This window comes from Gobius niger (assembly GCF_951799975.1).
Source record: "Gobius niger genome assembly, chromosome: 4".
Classification (NCBI taxonomy): Eukaryota; Metazoa; Chordata; class Actinopteri; order Gobiiformes; family Gobiidae; genus Gobius; species Gobius niger.
This window is the reverse complement of record NC_136855.1, coordinates 41,906,130-41,932,701: the sequence shown is the minus strand read 5'-3', so window position 1 is coordinate 41,932,701 and position 26,572 is coordinate 41,906,130. Positions and strand designations below refer to the sequence as shown.

Here is a 26,572-nt window from a genome sequence, read left to right as displayed (position 1 = left end):
TCAGTCAACTATAATAGTTGTAAAAAATAAAGCTGTCGACTTCACGGATTTCGTTTTTTGCGGGTTATTCTTAGAACAAAACTCCCGTGATAAATGAGGAACCTCTGTATAACCTACACAGGTCAAAGTTTGGAAACACTTTTTATGTATCAGCTTTTCTTTATTTTCAACACTTTTTCCTTTGAGTGATTCTCATTGAAGAAACTACGAATGAACACCAGGGAATCTGTAAAGGTGAAACAGCTCAAAATGTTTCATATTATAAATAATTCTTGGCATTTTCTCAGTGAGCTTCATGAGGTCCTCGTCCCTGAAACGGTTAAACTGTGAAGTGAAGTCTGTGCCGACGTCGTGATCCCAGTGAGAAATGTCCAAAGTGTAAAGTAGCATCGAAGCAGAATGTCTCCGTTTCCTCCACACGCGTGTAAGTGGTTTTAACATGTTTAGATCTCCTCTGTGCCACATCAGCGCCTCCTCCTCCTCCTCCTCTCGTATTCAGCGTGTCCTCCTCCTCCTCTCGTGTTCTCCTGAAAGCCCCAGTGTGGTCCCAGCTCTCGGCCCGGCCTCCCTCCCTGTCTTAAAGGGGAAGCTTCCTGGCTGCGGGCGAGATGCAGTCACAGCCCTGGATCTGATGCGTCGGGAGGAAATTGGAGCTGAGCTGATGGGAGAGATGATCCTTTGTCACTGTGTCCGTCAGTCCTGCTCACCTGAGAGGCTGATCCATGACTGGAGCCCAGAGGGAGAGAGATGTATGTCCCGGGCCTCTGCGGGACACTGGTGCTGTCAAGAGGGAGGGAGAAGTATAGAAATGAGGAGTCCAGTCTTTCCTCCTCCATCATCTGGCCGGGTTGGGTTCACTTGTGTTCAGGGACAAAAGGAGCGTCCCAGAATCAGAAGGACTGGGGTGGACATGTCCCACTTTGTCTTCTGTGATTCTACATTTGAGGATCGAGGAACTGCATTTCATGGTCCATCACACTCCAAAAAACTGTGGGTTTTTCCAAGGCCGATGCTGATTTTGTTTGTTGATTTTTATAAATGTCTGGTCTGCAGCTGGGTTTCAGGTCACATCACAGCGTCTAAAGGCCTGTACTGTTATGTAGAGGGAAAATGGTTTTGTTTTTGAAGACATTGTTGGTCTTGTACAGAGAGATCATGGACCAGTGACTGACATTAATGATCCATCCATCTCGTCGTGGGGGCTGTTGGAGCTGCACCAGCCCCTATGGCGCCCCCTGTGTTAGAGGATAACATTAAATCGCTATTTATCACACTGGGACAGGCTGTACAGTCGTACTATCTCTGTCATAGCCTTGACTGTGGGGCTCAGGCGCCCACTCTCTGCCACTGAATGCTTGTGTATCAGTATGACGCTCTGAGAGGGTATTTATCCCTCTTCTGTGGAAACATAGACAGACTTGAATAGTAGGACTAGAGCAATGTCTCGAGTTCATGTCTCCGGGTCCCGCACCGATGGTAAATAAACTTCTCCTGCATAAGACATCCAGACTTCTGCCTGTCATTCATCTATCCTCTCGAACACCATTGTTATTTCTCTAACACCCTGCAGGTGGTGGGTCCACGGGAGGACGGCCTCACGATTAACCGGGCCTGTCGGTCTCTCATAAGGAGCTTCTGACCCGCTCTGTGTCTGACCCGTCCCCTCGGACCTGTCGGGCTCAGACCCTCCACCACGTGAAGGCTCCAGGAGGGGCGATGTTAAGGATCATTTGTTTAAACTATATATTTTCTTTTTAGATACGACTTGTGAAAGTGTAATGCTGTTAATAGGAAAAACTGGCTCCGCCCCCCGTCGGGTCCGATGACATCATCATATTCTAGAACCTGCAACCCAGCAATTTCACAAGTCGTATCTAAAAAGAAAATATATGAATTAAAAAAATTATCATTAATATCAGTCACTGGGTCAAAGATCTCTGTACAAGACCAAAAAATTCCTCAAACAATTTTTTTTTGCTCTATATAATAGTATAGGCCTTTAAAACACTGTGATGTCACTGCAGCCCAGCAATAGTTTAAAATGGAGGCGGAGCAACTGACGGTAACTATGGTAACTGTGGTAACTGACAAAATGCATATTTTTATGTCTTTGTTTTTTGGCTCATATCTCAGTCATTACTGGAGGAATCCACATGAAACAAAAACTGTCAAAAAGTTCATCGTCTCCTCTGTCGGCTCATATGAGCTAATGTACAATTATTATCTCAGAAAAACATCAAAAAGTGGTGACAATATGTGAAAACACGACCGTGATGTTGTCCAATAGAAACGACTTTCAGACAAAAAAACAATATCACAGGTTTGTGAATCCGATCACGATCAGACACTGAAGAGGAAAAACATTTGTCAATTTTTGTTTTGGAGATTTTTTCCAAAAACTGCATTTCTCCCATAGAGTTGTATTGGCCCCGCCCTCCATCTGACATTATGACATCATCACATTACAAATCGTGAACGCCGCCTATTGTCGAAAGGACGAGATCGCGAATACAAGCGGCCGAGATGAGTTTCCTTCGCAGGGTGGCTGGGGGTGAGGAGCTCAGTTACCCGGGAGGAGCTCGGAGTAGAGTCGCTGCTCCTTCACAGCTGAGGTGGCTCGGGCATCTGTTTCGGATACCTCCTGGTCGCCTCCAGCGGGAGGTGTTCCAGGCATGTCCTAGTGGGACAAGGCCTCGTGGACCCAGGACACACTGGTGGGACTATGTCTCCGAGCTGGCCTGGTGTGGCCTCGGGGTCAGAACAGCTGGAGGAGGTGTGGCCTCGGGGTCAGAACAGCTGGAGGAGGTGTGGCCTCGGGGTCAGAACAGCTGGAGGAGGTGTGGCCTCGGGGTTAGAACATCTGGAGGAGGTGTGGCCTCGGGGTCAGAACAGCTGGAGGAGGTGTGGCCTCGGGGTCAGAACAGCTGGAGGAGGTGTGGCCTCAGGTCAGAACAGCTGGAGGAGGTGTGGCCTCAGGTCAGAACAGCTGGAGGAGGTGTGGCCTCGGGGTCAGAACAGCTGGAGGAGGTGTGGCCTCGGGTCAGAACAGCTGGAGGAGGTGTGGCCTCGGGTCAGAACAGCTGGAGGAGGTGTGGCCTCGGGTCAGAACAGCTGGAGGAGGTGTGGCCTCGGGTCAGAACAGCTGGAGGAGGTGTGGCCTCGGGTCAGAACAGCTGGAGGAGGTGTGTGTGTGGATCGGGAAGTCTGGCCCCGGATAAAGCAGAAGAAAATGGATGGATTCTTCCCACTCCTTTTCGAGCTAAAGTGTGATGTAATTTATTCTGTTGGCCAGTTATAAAGGACGTGTGTTGTGTTTAAAGGCACGCTTGTCGCTGTGTTTGTTCTTGTATAGTTTTGTTTATGGCTCAAAATAAAATGTTCAAACCAAACATTTTGACATGGTTTGGTTTGGGATATGGAGCTTTATCTCAAGCGTCTTTATTGAAAAGGAAAAGGCTGATCCTTAAATACCGAGTGTGTCCCTCAGCCTTTTGTTAAAGCTGACTATAATCCTGACATCATTTCAATATCTCTGGGCTGTAGCTCTGTCATGGTTCCAAATGAAACGACACACACGGAACATGTTCCACAGAGATCCCGGTGCAGTTGGTCCCGTGTGCCTGTAGAGCATTAGCATTAGCATTAGCATTGTAAATGAGCTCATTATCTGCTTTAGGAGCCAGTGAAGCTCCGCTGTGATGATCTTTATCTGTGTCCATATCATGAGCCGTCTCTGCCGTCTGCAGTCTCATTAGTCCGGACATGTTCGGAATCACTCACCCTGGACCACACGGGATTCACGGCTCTTTTAAAGGAGTCGCGACAGAATCAACCAGACTTTTTATGTGAGAACTTCAGCTTTGGTACAGTTAAACAACACAAGCTACAGATGCTTTTCTGAATCGTAATATAGTCAACTTAATGTTTCAGATTTCACCGGATGATATGATCTTGTTTCATTTCACATCCTCTTCTGGGTGTGGCGTAAGAAGAGGTAAAACAGGAGAGACTTTAGTTCATTTTTCTAAAGGTTTCATCCACCTGATCCCGGCGTTTTGGGGTCTGTAAACAAACATTTTTCAAACTTGGACGTCACACGAGTGCTGTTTAGATGGCGAAAACAGATAAAGCCGTCTTTGAAACTAGACACTCTAATGATTTTGTGAATTTTGTAGCTCTGTGATGAACAGAACTGAAACAAATGACGATCAAGAACGTGTGAAAAGATCTGGACTTTTTATATATTATTGTTTGTTGGCGTGTTGTTGTTGTGTAGTAACAGCTGTAAACCCGACACTTCTCTCTCTCTCTGGAGCGTTTGACAAAGCAGAGCAGCTTCACATGGAAAGATCGAAACAGTTGAGATGTTAACATTTCTCTGAGTTTTTAAATGGTTCAAATCGGTCCAAGGACGACTGAGAAACATCCTGTTAAAGTCTTCAATCCAGAACCAGGCTGTTTAAATGCACACGCCATAAAAAGAGATCGAGAACACGCGTGTTTTAGAACATGTCAACAATGATGTCGTTGAAACTGAGATATTTAGGCATTTGTCTCTTCACATAATGTTCGTGTCAGAGGAGAGAGGAGTTAATCAGAAAGGACAGAGTTTCATAAAACACTAATTATCTCCGTTTCTAGAAAAAAAAATGATTTTGATCCAAACCAGCCTCTGTTTAGCTTAGATTCCTCAGGAACCGAGACACGTAGAATTAAAGAGTTTTCACCTACAGAGAGCTTATGGCTCGTTTCCACCAGCCCTGCCCTTCTCTACTCTACTTGGCCTGGTTGTGTTTCCACTATTCTGTAGAATCTGATACTGTATCCATGGTTACCAGGGTGTAACCATGGATATGGCTTTGCTTTTGACTGTGTCCATTGGAAACAGTACCTGCTTGGCCTGGTTAGTACCAGGGCCAAGCAGGTACTAAAAAAAGTACCAGTTAACTGTAAAGTGGGCTGGTGGAAACTTTTCAAATGCAGGCAAAGTAGAGCAGGGTAGAGTAGAGTAGGGTAGGTGGAACCGACCCATTAGAGTCTCGTCTTTCAAACGAGCCACATCATGTGTCCATAGCTATAACATAGAATACACTGTGGTGCTACAAATATCATGAAAAATGTTCTGGATTGTTGGCGCCTGTTTGCAAATCCCCAAAACAGCGCAGTCTTGATGTGTTAGTAAAACTCTACATCGGACATGACGCTCGTTTTTAGTCGTGTTTGTTTTGCTGTATTGTTTCCTCCATTCATTCCCAGGTTCAGTGGTTTATCCTTCACTGCATCACTGTCCCATGTTCAGTGTGACTGTGTAGCACAGAAATACTGTTTTAAAGAAACAAATGTTATATTTGATCATGAACAACTGGAGCTAAAGTCTGAGCCTCCTATAAAACTGGGATAACATTTGAAAAACTGCAAATACTTCATTTTCTTGTCAGATACAGCATGAGGTCATTGTGTTTCCCATTGGACCACATTGCACTGGGTCTGAAGGGACGTGTTACTATGGCCATGTCCTAGAGTTTAATATAGGGATTATTATTATTTGTGGTTCTCATAGATTTGTACATTTTCATTGACAATGTTATGGGTTTTTGTTTGCCTTAAAGTGCTCTCAGTTTTCAGCTCTGACGATGGTTTTCTGAAGCTGATGGAACAATGAAAGTCACTAACATCTCCTTTTTTCTGCATAAACGCTCCTGTACAGACTGTATTGTAAAGCACACATAGTTCCTGTAATAACCCCGGCTCTCGTCCTCCCTCTCTGTGCAGTTCCCTGATATCGGCGAAGAGTCGAGCTCTCCGTTCGTCTTCATCTGCTCCAGTCCCCAGGAGCTGCTCGTCAAGTTCCCCATGAAAGGGAAGCACAAGATCTGTAAGTCCTGATTCTTCTAACTTCCCCCGGTAATGAGCTGGAGCCGCCGTTGCTCTGAGTGTCCGGGTCGCTTTCGACTCATGTCCGTCGCTGTTTCTGCTGAGGAAATATCAGGAGAATCTGTTCTGCCCACATTATTTTACCCAAAGAAGTGAGTGTTAAAGCCGTGGAAGGACCAGTGCCAGGGACGGTCTTTCATGTAGAGTTTGTAGTGCATAGTTAGGGCTGTCCCGATCCGATATTCAGCATCTGTTAGGATCTGGTTCTTTTGTATCACGCGAGAACAGTTATTTGGATAAAGCCGAAGCAGACACTGGAGAGAGAAGTCGTCTCAAAGATAAGGCGTTTATTGCCGTTGTTCCAGTTACAAAGTTGTATAACCAGCTGGTGACTTCAGAGAAAGAGAAGAAGTGAAGTCCAGTCTCCTTTTATCCTAGTCTTGCACTTCTCTGCACAGAGAGGGTGAGGCCTATCAGTGAGTCAGATGTTTGCGTCTCTGTGTTTGTATATTATCTGTACTTCTCGTTATGTTCAGAGTGATTATGGTGTGGACCGTTGTCTATCAGCTCAGTGACATGGTCTTCTTGTTCTGTAGCGTGTGAGCAAAGCCTGAGTCAGAGGCCTGTCCTAACAGATCCCCAAAAAGACGGTCCTGAATCTGCAGGTTTCCCACAACACTGCTAATGCTACCGCTAACGCTAACACCCGCAGACTGAACACACTCTGAAGACGCGTCAGCTCAATCTGAGGCTTCTTACATGGTTATAAAAGGCTGCTGAAACTACTGTGTTAGGCAATAGGTTTATGATTTATTATAAATATATGGATCGGGACGTCCTGAGTGTTTCTGCTCTTGGATCAGATTTAAACTTTGTTGGCTTGGATGTTGTTTTATGCTGTTTTGAATGAGCTGTTGTTCACCAAAGTGGGATCTGCCAGAACAATTCTGTTGTTCCCATTCATTCTCAGTGGTAAATGTGGATGCAGTACACTTTTTGGCCACCAGCGTCCAATTGGGGGCGCTGTTTCGCTCCTTTCGCAAAGTTAAGGAAACCCTGTTGTGTCTTGGTGTTTCTCACAGAGCGTCGTAGCATCAACTTTCCCATTTCTCCAACTTTTATTGCAAAGGTTGTTGACATCAACAAAGGTACAGGTTAAACTTCTAAAAGAATATGTGCTGAACGGACACTTTAAAAACTATCTAATATGGCATTATTACTATTTTCAATTCATATTTTGCCAAGAGTAACTCAAAAGTAACTGAAAGTAGTGTAACTCACAGTGATGCAAACATATTAGTTTTTTTTCATTTCCTAACTTTATCCAGAGTGTTGTTGATTTCTGGAGATATGTTTTTTTATTCATTTGAAGAGTTTAGTGATGCTAGGCTAGTGCTAGGCTAGTGCATGTCTATGGTAACTAGTAGCCTGCATTATAAACAGTGTGACCCGAGCACAGAGCACCTGAGGCAAATCACTTATAACACCAGACTAACCATATAAACGTCTGTGTGACTGAATAATGTTTGAAATATAACCATTTTGCATTTAGAAGAACTTATATTTGAGCTGCATCAGCTTCCTGGTTGTAGCTACGCAGCGGCGGAGTGATCTGCTAGCTTACCGGATCTACAGTAGTTTGTTTACCTGCGGCCGCATCACTACAATTCACAAAGGAGCTTAAATCAGATCTGGCAACGTTTGGAGGAAGCAGTGTTAATTTAAACATATTTTAATTTAGTTTTATTTTTAGTCTTTTGACGAAAATGTAATTCGATTTTAGTCTAGTTTTAGTCGACTAAATTTAAGACTAATGTAGTGGACTTTGCATTGATAATATTGATTCTAATCATATTTAATGTTGTTCCTCTGCTTCATGTTTCTGCTCCACATGAACAAAGCTCAGAGCTGATCCTTTAAACATGATCTGAGGCTCTTTCAGACGCTCAATACAAGTTTGGATGATTTTAGTCTCTCCTTTTCATTTTTATTTAGTCTGATTTTAGTCGACTCAAATATCTGGACATTTTAGTCACAGTTTTAGTCTCATGAGAAACTTTTCATTTAGTTTTAGTCCAATTTTAGTCGTAAAGAATATCACTTTGACTCAAATTAAGACTAAATATTGTAGTCGATGAAATTAACACTGGGAGGACCTGGTTTTTAATGAAGGCTACTAGTTACCATAGACATGCACTAGCCTCGCACTAGCCTAGCACCGCTAATCTCAAATATAAGGCCTGCATGAATGAACAGTTGTGATTTCCTGGGCGTGTGTAATGACACAGGAACAAACACTCGACGTTCAGATCAGGTCTTGCATAAATGAAGCCGCTGGAGCTCCAGAGGGGGGGGGTTTTCTGGTCAGCCGGTGTGAGGGCCTCGCCGGGGCCGCTCACGCTCTGCTGTTACACTGGGTGATTTATGATGCGCTCACACACCTTCCCTGTGCGAGCCTGACGGACACAGCTGTGAATGATGTACCTGCACACTCCGGTCTGCTCGCTCACAGCTCCACAGACGGGGGAGGGGTTTGTTCCCGCGCTGTGAGGCACGTACGGGAACGGAGAGCAGTTTGGGAAGGGTTTCAGAGAGGGATGATCGAGGACTAATGCACATTCTCCGTTATTGGGAGCCATTTTTTTTTTCTTCATAATTGCGGCTTGATTCTGGTTGTCAAAAACAGTGTGTCCCTCGATACAAAAAGTAATATCGAGGCTGAATATTCGCTCGAGCAGGTATCGATACTGTCTTTTCCTCTGGTGTATGTTTTAAACCTTTGCGTTTTGATAGAACCTGTGGAATATGCAAGTGTGGCTGACGTTCCCATTCATTCCTATGGCGTAGCTTAGCTTAGCTTAGCTTAGCCGCTTCCATTCGTTTACATGTATCAGTTAGCATTGCTTATTATCCGGCTCTTCACAGCGTCAGTAGAAGCTCCGTTGATTTGAATGGGGTTTCCCAACGTTCTCCCGGTCATTATTTTCTGATAAAGGACCTCTGAGAAAAATAACTCCGCTGCCAATGGCGACAGAGTTGGTGCTTTCATATCACTCCGCACGTACGTAGCAGCGACACTATCTGTCCCGTCACTGAGAGAGAAGTCGGGGAATCGCTCGTGAAGTTAGCGTGAGTCTGACTTTCAACTTACCCAGAGATTCACCACCATTACTCCTCTCCAACTGCACCTTCAGCTAAGTAGCTAGGCTAGCTACTAGCCTTGCTGCTTCTAGCCTAGCAAAACGTTGCCGAGCAACGCGCAAACTTTTGGGAACTATTTGTCGCGGAAGTCATTAAATAAACCTTTCGACCTTCATAAAAGTGTACGAAGTTTATGTCGTGTGTGTTCAGTTGGAAAATGGCCGAATAATAAGCGGGAAAATGCATAGAACGCTGGTCATTATCGGGAAAATAAGCACCTTCAGGGCGAAACAAGACCCCTCCACTTCGCGTCAGGGTCCGGTTCGCCCTGTCGATCAATCGATTGATAGATTTATTGCTGTGTGATGAATAGGTTTCCTTCCCCCTCGGTTAGGCCACACCCCCTTGTGTGACGTATCTCAGTATTTTCGTCATGATTCCGCTTAACGAAGGTGACGCGTTTGAAGCCGGGTTCTCTCCTGCTCTCGTAATCCCACTTTACTGCTTCCCAAACATGTGCTTTACGGCTTCGCTCACTTCAGAGAACACGCCGCTCCTCGTGAGGCGAACGCTTCTGTTATTACTGCCTTTTTATAAGCCAGCGCTGAAATGGGAGTCATAAATCCTGCAGAGAAACAATATTTACTGTGCTGGGAGCTGTTTCCTGTAAAATAAAGGATCCAGCATCTGTGGGACGATAAACACTGGCCTGTTATAGAGCAATTAGACACTTCTCTGTCAGGGGACGTGCGGACTCTGACTGGGCTCAGAGGTTCCAGCACTGAGCTCTATATGTGTGTTAGAATATCCTCTGCAGAGCGCTGAGGTTTATGATCACCACAGGGCCAACATGCACGTGAGACTGCTCCACTTTTTAGCTTTAACCTTTCACCTGAACCGAGGACAGTTTCTCCAGTTTGGCTTTGCCCCAATCCAAAAGCTTCTGGAAAAAAGATGTGAAAATAGCAACAAAACTGAGACGAAAACAATGATGGAAATGTGACAAAAAAGTGACGAAAAATTTATGAAAAAGTGGCAAAAATGTCACAAGAAATTGACAAAAAATGGACAAAAAAAATACAAAAATGTGACGAAAATGTGATAAAATTTGACAAAAGAAATGACAAAAATTGGATGAAAATTTGACGAAAAATTGATAAAAATTTGAAAAAAAAATTAAAAAGAAGGTTTACTCTGCACATCTCTTTGTTTTAAACAGGTGCGTAAGAGAAGGCATAGAGGCCATATGTAGAAAAGGAAAAATCTCTCGCACACTGTATACTTGCAACACCAAAAAAAACTTTTTTTTTTTAAATGTGACAAAAAAATGATAAAAATGTGACAAAAAAAGTTTAAAAATGTGACAAAAGAATGGACGAAAAAAATACAAAAATGTGAAGAAAGTGTGATAAAATTTGACAAAAAAATGACAAAAAATTGGATGAAAACTTGACGAAAAATTGACAAAAATGTAACAAAAAATGGCAAAAAATGACCAAAATTGGATAAAAAGTTTTTAAAGAGTTTTTTTTTTTTCAAATGTGACAAAAAATGACCAAAAAATGACAAAATTGTGACAAAAATGAGTTGAAAACCCAAAAAAAAAATTATGGAAAAAAAATCTCATGTGAGGAAAAAGATCCTCTCGGTTCAGGCGGGAGTTAAGAGGTTAAAGAGAAGCAAAGCTATAACTTACTAACACTTAAGTCATTATCAGAGACGGCAGAGTCTAAACCAGGACTAAACCAGGACTAAACCAGGACTAAACCAGGACTAAACCAGGACTAAACCAGGACTAAACCAGGACTAAACCAGGACTAAACCAGGACTAAACCAGGACTAAACCAGGACTAAACCGGGACTGAATACGAAACTCGACTCTTAGACAAAGAGAAAAGTGACAATAAGAAACACGTTGCCTTTTTCCTTGAACAGTTTTGGTAAAGGATCAGTGACAGAGTGAGCGCTCTCTCTGTGTCACTGATCTTTGTGTGGAGTTTTCACTTTGTGGATCAGCTCAGGGTTAACGGTCCTGATGTGGATCTGTCTCTGAGCTCAGGAGGGAATAATGTCTGAACTCTGTTTTTGTCGCTGCTTTAGTGTATGAGTTCTTTCTTTCAACATTGTCCTAAATCAGCAAATGTGGATCTGTGGACAGAAGCTCATTGAAACAACACCACAGCGAGTGTTGTGATCAGGGTTAAAGGCGCTAAAGGCGGCTGTGTTTCTGTCGGGCACTTTACACTTTACCGTTTACAGTTTACACTTTACACTTTACACTTTACACTTTACACTTTACAGTTTACACTTTACACTTTACACTTTACACTTTACAGTTTACACTTTACACTTTACACTTTACACTTTACACTTTACAGTTTACCCTTTACCCTTTACACTTTACACTTTACACTTTACACTTTACACTTTACACTTTACACTTTACACTTTACACTTTACAGTTTACCGTTTACCGTTTACCGTTTACCGTTTACCGTTTACACTTTACACTTTACACTTTACACTTTACAGTTTACCGTTTACCGTTTACCGTTTACCGTTTACCGTTTACACTTTACACTTTACACTTTACACTTTACACTTTACCCTTTACCCTTTACCGTTTACAGTTTACCCTTTACCCTTTACAGTTTACACTTTACCCTTTACAGTTTACACTTTACACTTTACACTTTACACTTTACCCTTTACAGTTTACAGTTTACCCTTTACCCTTTACAGTTTACACTTTACACTTTACCCTTTACAGTTTACACTTTACCCTTTACCCTTTACACTTTACACTTTACACTTTACACTTTACCCTTTACCCTTTACCCTTTACACTTTACACTTTACACTTTACACTTTACCCTTTACAGTTTACAGTTTACCCTTTACCCTTTACAGTTTACACTTTACCCTTTACAGTTTACACTTTACACTTTACACTTTACCCTTTACACTTTACACTTTACCCTTTACAGTTTACACTTTACACTTTACACTTTACACTTTACACTTTACCCTTTACCCTTTACACTTTACACTTTACACTTTACACTTTACACTTTACCCTTTACCCTTTACAGTTTACAGTTTACCCTTTACCCTTTACAGTTTACACTTTACACTTTACCCTTTACCCTTTACACTTTACACTTTACACTTTACACTTTACAGTTTACCCTTTACCCTTTACACTTTACACTTTACCCTTTACACTTTACCCTTTACCCTTTACACTTTACACTTTACACTTTACCGTTTACACTTTACCCTTTACACTTTACACTTTACACTTTACCCTTTACACTTTACACTTTACACTTTACACTTTACACTTTACCCTTTACACTTTACACTTTACCCTTTACCCTTTACACTTTACACTTTACCCTTTACACTTTACCCTTTACCCTTTACACTTTACACTTTACACTTTACCGTTTACCGTTTACCGTTTACACTTTACCCTTTACCCTTTACAGTTTACACTTTACAGTTTACAGTTTACCGTTTACCGTTTACCGTTTACCGTTTACCGTTTACCCTTTACCGTTTACACTTTACCCTTTACCCTTTACACTTTACACTTTACACTTTACAGTTTACCGTTTACCGTTTACCGTTTACCGTTTACCGTTTACCGTTTACACTTTACACTTTACACTTTACACTTTACACTTTACACTTTACACTTTACCCTTTACACTTTACACTTTACACTTTACACTTTACAGTTTACAGTTTACCCTTTACCCTTTACACTTTACCCTTTACCCTTTACAGTTTACCCTTTACCCTTTACCCTTTACACTTTACACTTTACCCTTTACACTTTACACTTTACAGTTTACACTTTACACTTTACACTTTACCCTTTACCCTTTACACTTTACCCTTTACCCTTTACAGTTTACCCTTTACCCTTTACACTTTACACTTTACCCTTTACACTTTACACTTTACACTTTACAGTTTACAGTTTACAGTTTACAGTTTACAGTTTACACTTTACACTTTACCCTTTACCCTTTACACTTTACACTTTACACTTTACAGTTTACACTTTACACTTTACCCTTTACACTTTACCCTTTACCCTTTACAGTTTACCCTTTACCCTTTACACTTTACACTTTACCCTTTACACTTTACACTTTACACTTTACAGTTTACAGTTTACACTTTACACTTTACAGTTTACACTTTACACTTTACCCTTTACACTTTACACTTTACAGTTTACCCTTTACACTTTACAGTTTACACTTTACACTTTACCCTTTACACTTTACCCTTTACCCTTTACAGTTTACCCTTTACCCTTTACACTTTACACTTTACCCTTTACACTTTACACTTTACACTTTACAGTTTACAGTTTACAGTTTACAGTTTACAGTTTACACTTTACACTTTACCCTTTACCCTTTACACTTTACACTTTACACTTTACAGTTTACACTTTACACTTTACACTTTACACTTTACACTTTACACTTTACCCTTTACCCTTTACCCTTTACCCTTTACCCTTTACAGTTTACACTTTACACTTTACACTTTACACTTTACACTTTACAGTTTACAGTTTACACTTTACCCTTTACACTTTACCCTTTACAGTTTACACTTTACACTTTACACTTTACACTTTACACTTTACACTTTACCCTTTACCCTTTACCCTTTACCCTTTACACTTTACACTTTACACTTTACACTTTACAGTTTACACTTTACACTTTACACTTTACACTTTACACTTTACACTTTACCCTTTACCCTTTACCCTTTACACTTTACACTTTACACTTTACACTTTACACTTTACCCTTTACCCTTTACCCTTTACACTTTACACTTTACACTTTACAGTTTACACTTTACACTTTACACTTTACACTTTACACTTTACACTTTACACTTTACCCTTTACCCTTTACACTTTACCCTTTACCCTTTACAGTTTACAGTTTACCCTTTACCCTTTACAGTTTACACTTTACCCTTTACAGTTTACAGTTTACACTTTACACTTTACACTTTACACTTTACAGTTTACACTTTACACTTTACACTTTACACTTTACACTTTACACTTTACACTTTACCCTTTACCCTTTACACTTTACCCTTTACCCTTTACACTTTACACTTTACCCTTTACCCTTTACAGTTTACACTTTACCCTTTACAGTTTACAGTTTACACTTTACACTTTACACTTTACACTTTACCCTTTACCCTTTACAGTTTACAGTTTACCCTTTACCCTTTACAGTTTACACTTTACCCTTTACCCTTTACCCTTTACCCTTTACCCTTTACCCTTTACACTTTACCCTTTACCCTTTACCCTTTACCCTTTACCCTTTACACTTTACACTTTACCCTTTACCCTTTAACGTTTACCGTTTACCGTTTACCCTTTACCCTTTACACTTTACACTTTACCCTTTACCCTTTAACGTTTACCCTTTACAGTTTACACTTTACACTTTACACTTTACACTTTACACTTTACCCTTTACCCTTTACCCTTTACCCTTTACCCTTTACCCTTTACCCTTTACCCTTTACCCTTTACCCTTTACCCTTTACACTTTACACTTTACCCTTTACCCTTTACCCTTTACCCTTTACAGTTTACAGTTTACACTTTACACTTTACACTTTACACTTTACACTTTACCCTTTACCCTTTACCCTTTACCCTTTACCCTTTACCCTTTACCCTTTACCCTTTACACTTTACACTTTACACTTTACACTTTACAGTTCACAGATCAGAGAGTGGGAGTGAAACCTGCCTGAAGGGAAGCCATGGCCGTGTTTTTTAAAGTGCCTTCCCTTTCTGCTCTGTCTCCTCACCTGCACACACTGTTAAAAGAGCAGTGTTTCTGACCCCCCTGCCCTCCTCTCTGCAGCTTGTCACACCGCCCTGCCCCCCCCCCCCCCCCCCCCCCTGCCCTCCTCTCTGCAGCCTGTCACACCACCCCGCCCCCCCCTCACCTCCACTCCCCACAGCGCCTCACGGGTCAGGGCACAACTGCTCATCTCACTCCAGGGCTTAGCCGTGGAATTTCTGCTCGCTCTGCAGCTCACACACAACACACAGAGACCAAGACCAGAGACCAAGACCAGAGACGCTCTGCAGCTCACACACAACACACAGAGACCGAGACCATGAGACTGGGACCAGAGACCGGAGCCGGTCCCGCTGTGGTCGGAGCCGGTCCCGCTGTGGTCGGAGCCGGTCCCGCTGTGGTCGGAGCTGGTCGGAGCCGGTCCCGCTGTGGTCGGAGCCGGTCCCGCTGTGGTCGGAGCCGGTCCCGCTGTGGTCGGAGCTGGTCGGAGCCGGTCCCGCTGTGGTCGGAGCCGGTCCCGCTGTGGTCGGAGCCGGTCCCGCTGTGGTCGGAGCCGGTCCCGCTGTAGTCGGAGCCGGTCGGAGCAGGTCCCGCTGTGGTCGGCACTCGCTCGGCCGTTAGTGCGTTAACGTAGCCCAAACAAAAGCACATGTTCAGCTCCCTCTCCTTTGCCCTGTGGAGTCTGATTGGAGGAACAAAGCTAATGCTAATGCTAACACTAATGCAACAGGCCTGGATCTGCAGATCTCAGAGAGCGCTCCGATAAGCACAAAGACTTACGCTTTAGTCTGCGGGGCACACCTGTACCAGCGGGCACACCTGTACCCTGGAGCGGGGCACACCTGTACCCAGCGGGGCACACCTGTACCAGCGGGGCACACCTGTACCAGCGGGGCACACCTGTACCCAGCGGGCACACCTGTACCCAGCGGGGCACACCTGTACCCAGCGGGGCACACCTGTACCAGCGGGCACACCTGTACCAGCGGGGCACACCTGTACCCAGCGGGCACACCTGTACCAGCGGGGCACACCTGTACCCAGCGGGACACACCTGTACCCAGCGGGGCACACCTGTACCAGCGGGGCACACCTGTACCAGCGGGGCACACCTGTACCAGCGGGCACACCTGTACCAGCGGGCACACCTGTACCAGCGGGCACACCTGTACCAGCGGGGCACACCTGTACCCAGCGGGCACACCTGTACCAGCGGGGCACACCTGTACCCAGCGGGACACACCTGTACCCAGCGGGGCACACCTGTACCAGCGGGGCACACCTGTACCAGCGGGGCACACCTGTACCAGCGGGCACACCTGTACCAGCGGGCACACCTGTACCAGCGGGCACACCTGTACCAGCGGGGCACACCTGTACCAGCGGGCACACCTGTACCCAGCGGGGCACACCTGTACCCGGGCGGTAGTTTGGACACCTGTACCCGGGCGGTAGTTTGGACACCTGTGTGCTGGACCGATGCAATAACAAAGCTCTGGAAAATATTAAACAGAATAATGTTACGGGCGACACTACATAAACCTTTCTCCAAACCGTTAGGTGAATCTGAGCAGCTGCAGGTGCACTGACCCTCCTGTGAACAAACAAAGACACATCACTTTGCCACAACAGCAAACGCAGCATGTGGGGCTTCCCTCAAAAAAAACAGAACCTCAAGTCTCAGAGTCAGTTTTAACCTCCTCAAACATAGTTTTGAAGCCAAGCCAAACGCAGCGACTAGCAACAGCATGCTAATGCTAATGCTAACTGATCACGGCTGGGACAGAATCGGATCAGCTAAAGTGGCCGAGGACATTTAGTCATGGATTCTCATTGATGTTTTTCCATGAGTTTATTGATAGATATTATTGATCTGTAACATGTGGGAGATACAGACACAACTTTATTGATCTCACCCTGGGGAAAAAAGGATTCACTTTGTTCCTCACAGCAGCCACTTCCAAGAAAGTCTCTTGGTATCGGTTAATATCGGCAGATGCTCAAAGGTTAGCGCTAGATCGTCTGCTCCGGAGGGACGGTCTGCTGTGAGTTTGTTTAGATATGAGTTGGTTTATCTAAAAATACAAATAATCCTAATCCTTAAAGTTAACCCCTTAACTCCCACCTGAACCGAGCACATTTTCTCCAGTTTGGCTTTACCCCAATCCAAAAGCCTCTGGAAAAAAGCTGTGAAAATAGCAACAAAACAATGATGGAAATGTGACAAAAAAGTGACAAAAAAATGTATGAAAAAGTGGCAAAAATGTCACAAGAAATTGACAAAAAAATGTCAAAAATGTGACAATTGATTAAAAATTGACGAAAAATGACAAAAATTTGATAAAAAATTACAAAAAAGTTACAAAAATGAGTTGAATACCCAACAAAAAAATGTTGGGGAAAAAATCTGATGACGTGAGGAAAAAGATCCTCTGGGTTCAGGCGGGAGTTAAGAGGTGAACCGCGTCATGATATCTCACGTTTTCACAGCAGACTGTCCCTCCGGAGCATACGCACTAACCATGCTCAAACCCCCGGTATCGGTATCGGAAGCACCGGAGCTGAATCGGCTCGTCTGGAACCGCGTGGACGTGGAGATATCAGCAGAGGGTTAGGCGTTTGTCTGCAGCGGCGCCTCACTCTTCCTGGAGCAGGTCTGTGGTGATGCGTGTGCTGAGAATGGACTGCTGAGAGAAGTGTTGGGCTAATACAGTGCTGGGAAAGGCTTTAATGGAACATAAATGCAGCTCCATTAGGCTCTGTGTAATGTGCTGCTGCCCGGCCTTCACAGAGGGATATTAACTCTCTGTCAGAGCCGCGCTGGCAGCATCATCACCAGCACCAGCACCGGCACCGGCACCGGCGTGGCTCTGACAGATAAGACATTTAGGAGCTTTTTTAAAAACACGCTCACTGCTCTTTTATCCACTTTATGGATTAGAAGCTCAGATCCCTGTGACGGCTGGACACGCTGTGGATGTGACGAGAAGTCGACTTGTTTTCATAGGAAGTATCTGGTATAATCCAGGCTGTTTGACTTCAGTGTGTCGTGTATGTGGACATGGGACTGCACGGAAATGTAGTTTAGATGATCCAGTTTACTATAGTTCGCCCACAATGTTTCCATTTGTTCTGATTTGTAAAAAAAAAAAAAAAAAAGTGCAATAATAGCGACAGTAACATTTATATGGGAATAAAAAAGCCTAGTTTGGCCTAAATTTGTTAGACAGGATGTTCCAATCCACAAAGTCAGTGAAACCCTTGTCGTATGTGTCATGGCGTTACCGTAGCAACGACCACGGCGTCTCTGGAATCGCCCATATATGGTCATGTTTGAAAACAGTTAAGGGGGATCTGAGAAAAATCTAAACTTTCTCTCAGCCCATAAAACATAAATAACGGAGAATGCAAACGTTATGCTTCATGTTAGCACTGTGCTAACGCTAGCTACGACTGCCGTTTTTTCGCTTCTACAGAACAATCCGTATGGGCCCGATTTACACTGGACCTTATTTGTATGAGATAAATAAGTTTACGGCAGGCAGTCATAGCTAGCACTAGCGTTAGCATTAGCACCATCCATGTAGCGTCATGTTAGCATTCTCTGTTATTCATGTATTTATGGGCTGTTGAACCACTTTGCTCCTCCCCATGTCTTTGTGTCTTTATTTAGTAGAAACTATTTTCATAATTCAGCATTTGTTAAAGTAGTTTCTGAATAATTAGAGAAATAATAATAATAATAATAATGCCTTACACTTGTAATGCGCTTTACAAGCCTGTATTACCAAGTTTCTCAAAGCGCTACATTGTCGTCATTATTCATTCACTCCATACTCGGTGGTGATAAGCTACTGTTGTAGCCACAGCCGCCCTGGGGTAAACTGACGGAAGCGAGGCAACCAGTCTGCGCCATCGGCCCCTCCGACCCCCACCAACCACTCACTCACACACCACATTCACCCCAGGCTTCCTGGTGTTACCAAACGGTCTCCCATCCAAGTACCGACCAGGCCCTTCCCTGCTGAGCTTCCAAGATCTGACGGGATTGGGCAGAGCAAAGGCGGTATGGCCTGGTTGAAATTGTTTTCCCCCTTAACTGTTTTAAAACATGACCATATATGGGCGATTCCAGAGATGCGTCTGTATCTATTCACCTTATTCCGGAGCCTCGCGTGGGCGCCACCATGAATTGGTCCCGCCCCTTTTCTCCTATGTGTTAACATGGGGCTGGAGAAATCCACATAAAATCAGTCTCTACAGGAAAACAAAGCCGTTTTCAGGCCGACAGAGAAACGCTGCAGTGTCGACATGTCGGTGCAAATGAACATCGGACATTTTACACAAATCAATCGACTAAACATCAGGTTTGAGCGGAGAATATTTCCCCTCGTTCTCCGTTTAAATGAACGACCGGAAGTGTCTGGACAACGAGGCGCTGAGACAACGCAAAAAGTGGCAAAAGTGGGCGGGCGGAATAAGGTGAAAAGGTGGCATTCACGTGACGTCACAACATTCTAAAGAGCCCATAGATACAGACGCATCTCTGGAATCGCCCATATATGGTCATGTTTGAAAACAGTTAAGGGGGAAAACCATTTTGAAAAAATGAAAATTTTCTCTAATTATTCAAAAACTACTTTAACAAACACTGAATTATGAATATAGTTTCTACTAAATAAAGACACAAAGACATGGGGAGGAGCAAAGTGGTTCAACAGCCCATAAATACATAAATAACAGAGAATGCTAACATGATGCTACATGTTAGCATCGTGCTAATGCTAACGGTTAGCTAGCGCTAGCTACAACTGCCGTTTTTTCACTTCTACTGAACAATCTGCTGTGAGAAAATATCCATATGGGCCCGATTTACACTTGACTTTATTTATGTGATAAATAAGTTGATATTCCACCAGAAAATGGCTAAAAAGAGGGAACATTTTTTGTTTCTCTAAAGATTCTATTTTCCCCCACGGCGAAGCCACGCCCCCTTCTATGACGAGATGCGTCTGTATCTATGGTTTTTTTTAGTTGAGTTGGAGCAGCTGAAAATTCTATGACGGTAACTGCGGTAACTGGAATCCACATGAAACAAAAACTGTCACAAACTTTCATTATCTCCTCTGTCGGCTCATATGAACTAATGTCCAATTATTTTATCCGAAAAAGTCAAAAAGTGGTCACAATTCTTCCAAAATTTCTCCCATAGAGCTGTATTAGCCCCGCCCTCCACCTGACACTATGACATCATCACATTATAAATCGTGAACGCCGCCTGTTATCAAGACTTCATCTTGTGGCCCAGATCTGGTCGTAATAATAGGGTCCATTTTTTTGTCTTCATCCAACATTGGTGTACAGCCCCCTGCTGGCTAATGCTGTTACTGCGCCTTGTGGAGCGATAATAACGCTGGTGCGGTGGCGTCTGCAGCCGTGCGCGTCCCTGCGCGAGCGCCCGCTGTCAGCTGAAGGTCAGTCTGTTGTGAAAGCTCTTTGGTATCTCAAAGTAACATTTCCTCTTTCTGCTGGAGAACTGTACTCGTTTCCTTCCCCTGTGGAATAAACAGCCCCCACATCCGGCACAGACGGGGGAGCGTTTGTAAACACGGCACACGGGCTTCATGAGGCTGGGAGGAGCCGGGGGCCGGAGCGCTCCAGGGGCCGGGCAGCGTTCGGAATGCACAATCAGAACACATTCAAACGAGGCGGGTCTACATCGGGGGGGTGTAGGGAGAGGCGGGTCTACATCGGGGCAGTACAGGGAGATCCACAGGGCGCCGCACATCACTCTGTTTTACAAGTGTCTGCGGTGTAATGCAGTGGTTCCAACTTAACTCAAAGATCCTGCCAAAATCTTAACAAATAAAGCAACTAAACATGGATTATTCAGTATTTAATAGAGTGTAATATTCAAAATACAGCAAAAATACTCTCAAAGTCAAGCCTTTTACTCAAAATCATAATTAAAACTAGCTTTTATTTGAAAGTAATATTGAAACTATCTCTGTCCCCCTTTTTAAATCAGAGGTAAGTCCAAGGACCCCAAGTTGGGAAACACTGGTGTAACATTGTGAGATTATTTTTCCTTTTTAAGATTACTCGATGTCACATTGTTAGACGTGGGGATTGTGGTGAGATGCTCCCGTCTCCACTGTGTGATGGTTCTAGTCGCTGAGCCCGGTGATCCCGGTGCCACATGGGGCTGATTCACGCGGAAAAGTGCAGGGAAAGTCCTGTGAAATGCAAAGTCGGGACTTTAAAGGGATGTTTCAGGATGTTTGACATAGGGCCTCATTTCCTCGTTATCCAGAGTGTTGCTGATTTCTGGAGATATTTTTTTTTGTAATTCATGCAGTTCTTGCGCTAGGCTAGTGCAAGGCTAGTGCATGTCTATGGTATCAGCTAGCCTGCATTAAAAACAGTGTGACCCGCTCCACAGAGCACCTGAGGCAAATCACTGATAACACCAGACTAACCATATACATGTCTGTGTCCATATAATCATGTTTGGAATATAACTGACCTGCATCACATGAATGAGCGCATTTTGAGGGACTATTTTCTAGCAGATCACTCCACCGCCGCGTAGCTTATACAACCACAAAGCAGATGCTGCTCAAATATAAGGTATTTTAAATGATTCTTTGCACTGGCTTTTAATCCAAGCTGAGACATTTTGATCGTGCTGCAGTTTTTATTGTTTCTACATTGTTGCAGTAATATGTTTTGTGTGTCTGTGTTTTTGCACTGAATATGGAGACACTTTGGGCAGAACTCTGCTTTTAACATGTGCTTTATAAATAAACCTTGACCTTGACCTGCATCAGGGCCGGACTGGGACTGAAACACAGCCCTGGACTCTGACCTGGCCCAATGTAGAGTAACTGTGACACTTCCACAAATACATATTTTAACCTCTGACCCCCGGCCTTCACACTAACGAGTGCATTTTCCCCAGGTCGGGTTTTTATTATTATTTTTTTGATCAGCATCATCAGCAAAAAGAGCGGGAAAGGCGGTCGTAGAAACAGAAGCAAAATCATTAAATAATAAATAATAATGGTCCCAAAACTGACCCTTGTGGTGCACCAGACTCCACGGAATTCCTTTTAGAGTCATGTTTCTTTATACTGGGCTTTACCCGAATCTAAAAGCTTCTCGGCTGGAGAGCAACAATGTAACGCCTCATTTGAAAGCTAAGACCTACAAAAGTGACGGAAACTTTTCGTCGCCACATTTTTTTTATTATTTTTTTATTATTTTTTCTATCATTTTTTGTCCGTGTTTTTCTCATGTTTTTGTCGACTTTTCGTCCTCTTTTTGTCGCTATTTTGATGCTTTTCTTTTTAGCTTTTAGATTTGGGTAAAGCTGGGTTGAGGCGGGACTGGTGGCCCCTCTGTGCTCCTCCAGAGTGGACACATGGCCGGTCCGCCCCTGACCTGCATCCTCCTCTATTGACGAGCTCAGCGTGGCTCCAGTCGAGGAGCCTTTAGATTTGTGTAAAGCCGCACTCGGTTACGAGGTTAGCACTTTACCGTGAGTGAGCGGTTGGTGTTTTGGTTCCACAGAAGCAGAAGTTAGTGGAACCAATGAAGAACTATGCACAGAGCGAGGCCGTGAGTGCTGTACCTGCTGGGTTTCAGGTCACACCACAGCGTTCTACAGGCCCACAGATACAGACGCATCTCTGGAATCGCCCATATATGGTCATGTTTTAAAACAGTTAAGGGGGAAAACAATTTAGATTTTTTTTTAATTTTCTCTAATTATTCAAAAACGACTTTAACAAACGCTGAATTATGAATATAGTTTCTACTAAATAAAGACACAAAGACATGGGGAGGAGCAAAGTGGTTCAACAGCCCATAAATACATGAATAACGGAGAATGCTAACTTAATTCTACATGTTAGCATCGGGCTAATGCTAGCGGTTAGCTACAACTGCCGTTTTTTCACTTCTACTGAACAATCTGCTGTGAGAAAATATCCATATGGGCCCGATTTACACTGGACTTTATTTATGTGATAAAGAAGTTGATATTCCACCAGAAAATGGCTAAAAAGAGGGAAAATTGTGTTTCTGTAAAGATTCTGTTTCCCCCCTCAGCGAGGCCACACCCCCTTCTATAACGAGATGCGTCTGTATCTATTTGCATATATTCTTCCAGCTGCAGGTGATGCATTGCAAATGTCCCCAACATTCCTGAACATCTGTGTGTGAAGTGGAGAGTGTTTCCAGAGTGTGATTTATATTCTGATCATCCAGCTCTGTGTCCTCGGGCTGAGAGTGAACCCATCAGCCTGTCAGGAGTGACTGTAATGCAGATCCGGGGGCTCTGGAGGAGCTTCACACCTCCGCCTTTCCTTTCTGCTGATGGGAATTTGTTTTACCACCATTTTCTTTTTTTTTGACAAAAGAAAATCGCTGGCCGTAATTTAACCCGAGTGTTTGAAAAGTTTGAAAAGCTCAGGGTTGTTAGCACGGTTAGCGCTCGTTAGCACGGTTAGCGCTCGTTAGCACGGTTAGCGCTCGTGCTTCACAGATAGAGGGTCCCAGGTTCGATCCATACGAACAACCAGGAGCGCTCGCCGGATCCAAACTATCATGACAAAGATCCGGGGCTCCAGGATCCTGAGAGAGATGAATAATATAGTGGCCAAAATGAAATCCGAGGCAAACCAAATCTACGAGCTGTCTTTTATTATACTTCATACAGACATGGAAAGTGAGTTGACAGTTTGAACATGAGCACAAATGTTCAAACAAGAGGAAAGATGGAAATGAACCCAGTCAATTTCAAACAGTTTTGTTAAAACAACAGAGAGCTCTTACAAGAACGGATAAAAGTCCATTTCTTCATTTAAACCAGGAAAACAAGCATTAACCCATTAACTCCCACCTGAACCGAGCACAGTTTCTCCAGTTTGGCTTTACCCCAATCCAAAAGCTTCTGGAAGAAAGCAACAAATCTGAGACGAAAACAATAATGGAAATGTGACAAAAAAGTGACGAAAAATGTGACAACAAAATTACAAAAATGTGATCAAATTTTGACGAAAAAATGAAAAAAAAGAGAAAAAAAATGACAATAATTTGATAAAAATTTGACTAAAAAAATAAAAAAAATGTGACAAAAATTGACAAAAAAACGGACGAAAAAATAAAAAAAAGACAAAAAATGACAAAAAATTGACAAAAAAATGACAAAAAAAGACAAAAAATGGACAAAAAAAAGACAAAAAATTGACAAAAAATGACCCAAAAATGACAAAAAATGGACGAAAAAATAACAAAAAATGAACAAAAAAATGACAAAAAAAGACAAAAAAAGACAAAAAATTGACAAAAAATTGACGAAAAAATGACAAAAATGTGACAAAAAAACGACAAAAAAATGACTAAAAATGACTAAAAAGTTACATAAATCAGTTGAATACCCAACAAAAAAATGATGTAAAAAAAATCTGATGACGTGAGGAAAAAGATCCTCTGGGTTCAGGCGGGAGTTAAGAGGTTAAAGGCAGTACTAAGTAGCTCCTGCCCCTAGAGGCCATAAGCGCAACTGCAGGTGTCGCTTATGTTGTGTTTTTTCCTCATTAATCGTCCGTGAGAGTAAATCCTACACTGACCCGTTAGCCTGTTCTTCGTGATTCCATTAGTGTGTATTGGTGACTCCGACCCGGTGGCAGCAAAGTTGGGAGATGAAAGACCCCCCGAGGGACGACGGAAAGGCTTTATTAAGGTAAACAAGTTACTCAGTGCTGCTTTAAGTCTGTGTAGTCAGAAAGTGTCACGTTTAAGGAGGAGCTTGAGTGTCTCCCCCGCTGATGTTCGGTGGTACGACCTCCATTACATTTGTTTTATTTTTGTAACTCGTTGTTTTTGTAATACATTACCCCCCACACTGGTCACGACTCGGGAAGACTCCACTGGAAATTATAGCAACATCGGGCAAAAATATTGTGTAGCTTGAGCTCAGCTTTAGAATCCTCTGGTGGCGACCGTTACTATGAAAACTCAGTGTTTTCTCCAGGGTTATAGATACAGACGCATCTCTGGAATCGCCCATATATGGTCATGTTTGAAAACAGTTAAGGGGGAAAACTAATCTAAACTTTCTCTAATTATTCAAAAACGACTTTAACAAACACTGAATTATGAATATAGTTTCTACTAAATAAAGACACAAAGACATGGGGAGGAGCAAAGTGGTTCAACAGCCCATAAATACATAAATAACGGAGAATGCTAACATGATGCTACATGTTAGCATCGTGCTAATGCTAACGGTTAGCTAGCACTAGCTATAACTGCCGTTTTTTCACTTCTACTGAACAATCTGCTGTGAGAAAATATCCATATGGGCCCGATTTACACCTGACTTTATTTATGTGATAAATAAGTTCATATTCCACCAGAAAATGACCAAAAAGAGTTGCCGTCTGTATCTATTGTTCGTATCTTTGATTTTCCCGGGCCTTTCCACACGAAACAAAGACGAGCACAAGGTTCGGTGACTTCCATGCTTCAAAAATGGACGACGGACAAATTATTTTCTCAATGGTCTCCTGAAAGTGTGGACAATGCCAAAAGTAATGAACTAGATCGGTATAAACATCTCAGTTTGAGCACAATAATCCACATTTTAGTTGTTTTGACGAGTTAAGAAGTTGTTGGGCATTTGTCCCAGATTATTTCACTTGTTCTGAGATGTTTCTGACTCGTTTCGATACATTTCGTCCTTATTTCAGGTCATTTTCTTTGCCAATGTGGAAAGAAAATAGTCTCATCTCATTGGCAATTTTACTTTCTTATTTCAAGCGAGATTTACCCTAGAACTGGTCTGAAATGTCCTCAAACAAGCAAAGCAAACTCGGTCCGATCAGGAAAAGTGTCTAAATGAGTGAAAACCGCTCAAAACAAGAAACATTTCCTCAATTCAACTCATTTAATGCTTGATATTCACTTTTTTTGGCCAAGAACTTTCAGCCAAAAGGTTAATATCGCCTCATGGACCTAATCCCTACAAAATAAGGGAATTCAATAAGACATTAAGCATTTGTGGATCAGATTTCTTCTTCTTAAAGAGATGTCTGGGCTCCAGCTCCATCTGAGATTACGGTGTCGCCAGATTCTAGGACGAGAACCCGACGAGAACCCACAGAACCCCCCGTCCATCAGCTCTACAGACAGACGAGGCTCCTCTCCTGAAGAGCGGCTGGATCTGCGTGTCAGAACAAAAGGTCAGCGGCGCCTCAGAGCGGTAACGGCGCCTCAGAGCGGGCTTTGTGCGGCCGCCTTATCTCTCCGTAAAGATTAGTCCCGCTAATGGCGCTCACAAAAGGAGCGCTCTCTCTTGGGCGGCGCTGAGATCCGGGCGAGGGAGGAAGTCAGGGGGATAATTGCTGAGATGAGGAGCAGCACAGATGAGATCCCAGTGACATGTCAGCGAGCGCCCGCTGGATGGAGGTCGCCCAGGCACTTTCCTCTGCGCCTCTGCACATAATCACTCCTGAGACGGAGGGTCGGTCATTCCAGCCAGGCGTCCTCCCAGAGCGGCGGGAAAGATACTCTCACAGACCTAGTGTTTCATGTACTTGGAGTGACGGAGCTGCCGTTGTCATCCACAGATAAACGACCGGCTTTATCAAACTGGACTTTTTTTATTCCTCTTG

The 26,572-nt window shown here is 43.3% G+C and overlaps 1 protein-coding gene across 1 annotated transcript in view; it reads left to right on the top strand.

Annotated features, from left to right (window-relative positions):
• The window catches only part of LOC306961864 (activating signal cointegrator 1-like), a 284,584-nt gene that overhangs the window by 137,470 nt on the left and 120,542 nt on the right, over positions 1-26,572 (top strand). Inside the window, exon 12 of the mRNA XM_079554797.1 lies at positions 5,773-5,875. Within this exon, the coding sequence (XP_079410923.1) occupies positions 5,773-5,875 (103 nt within the window). The remainder of the gene's footprint in view (positions 1-5,772; positions 5,876-26,572) is intronic.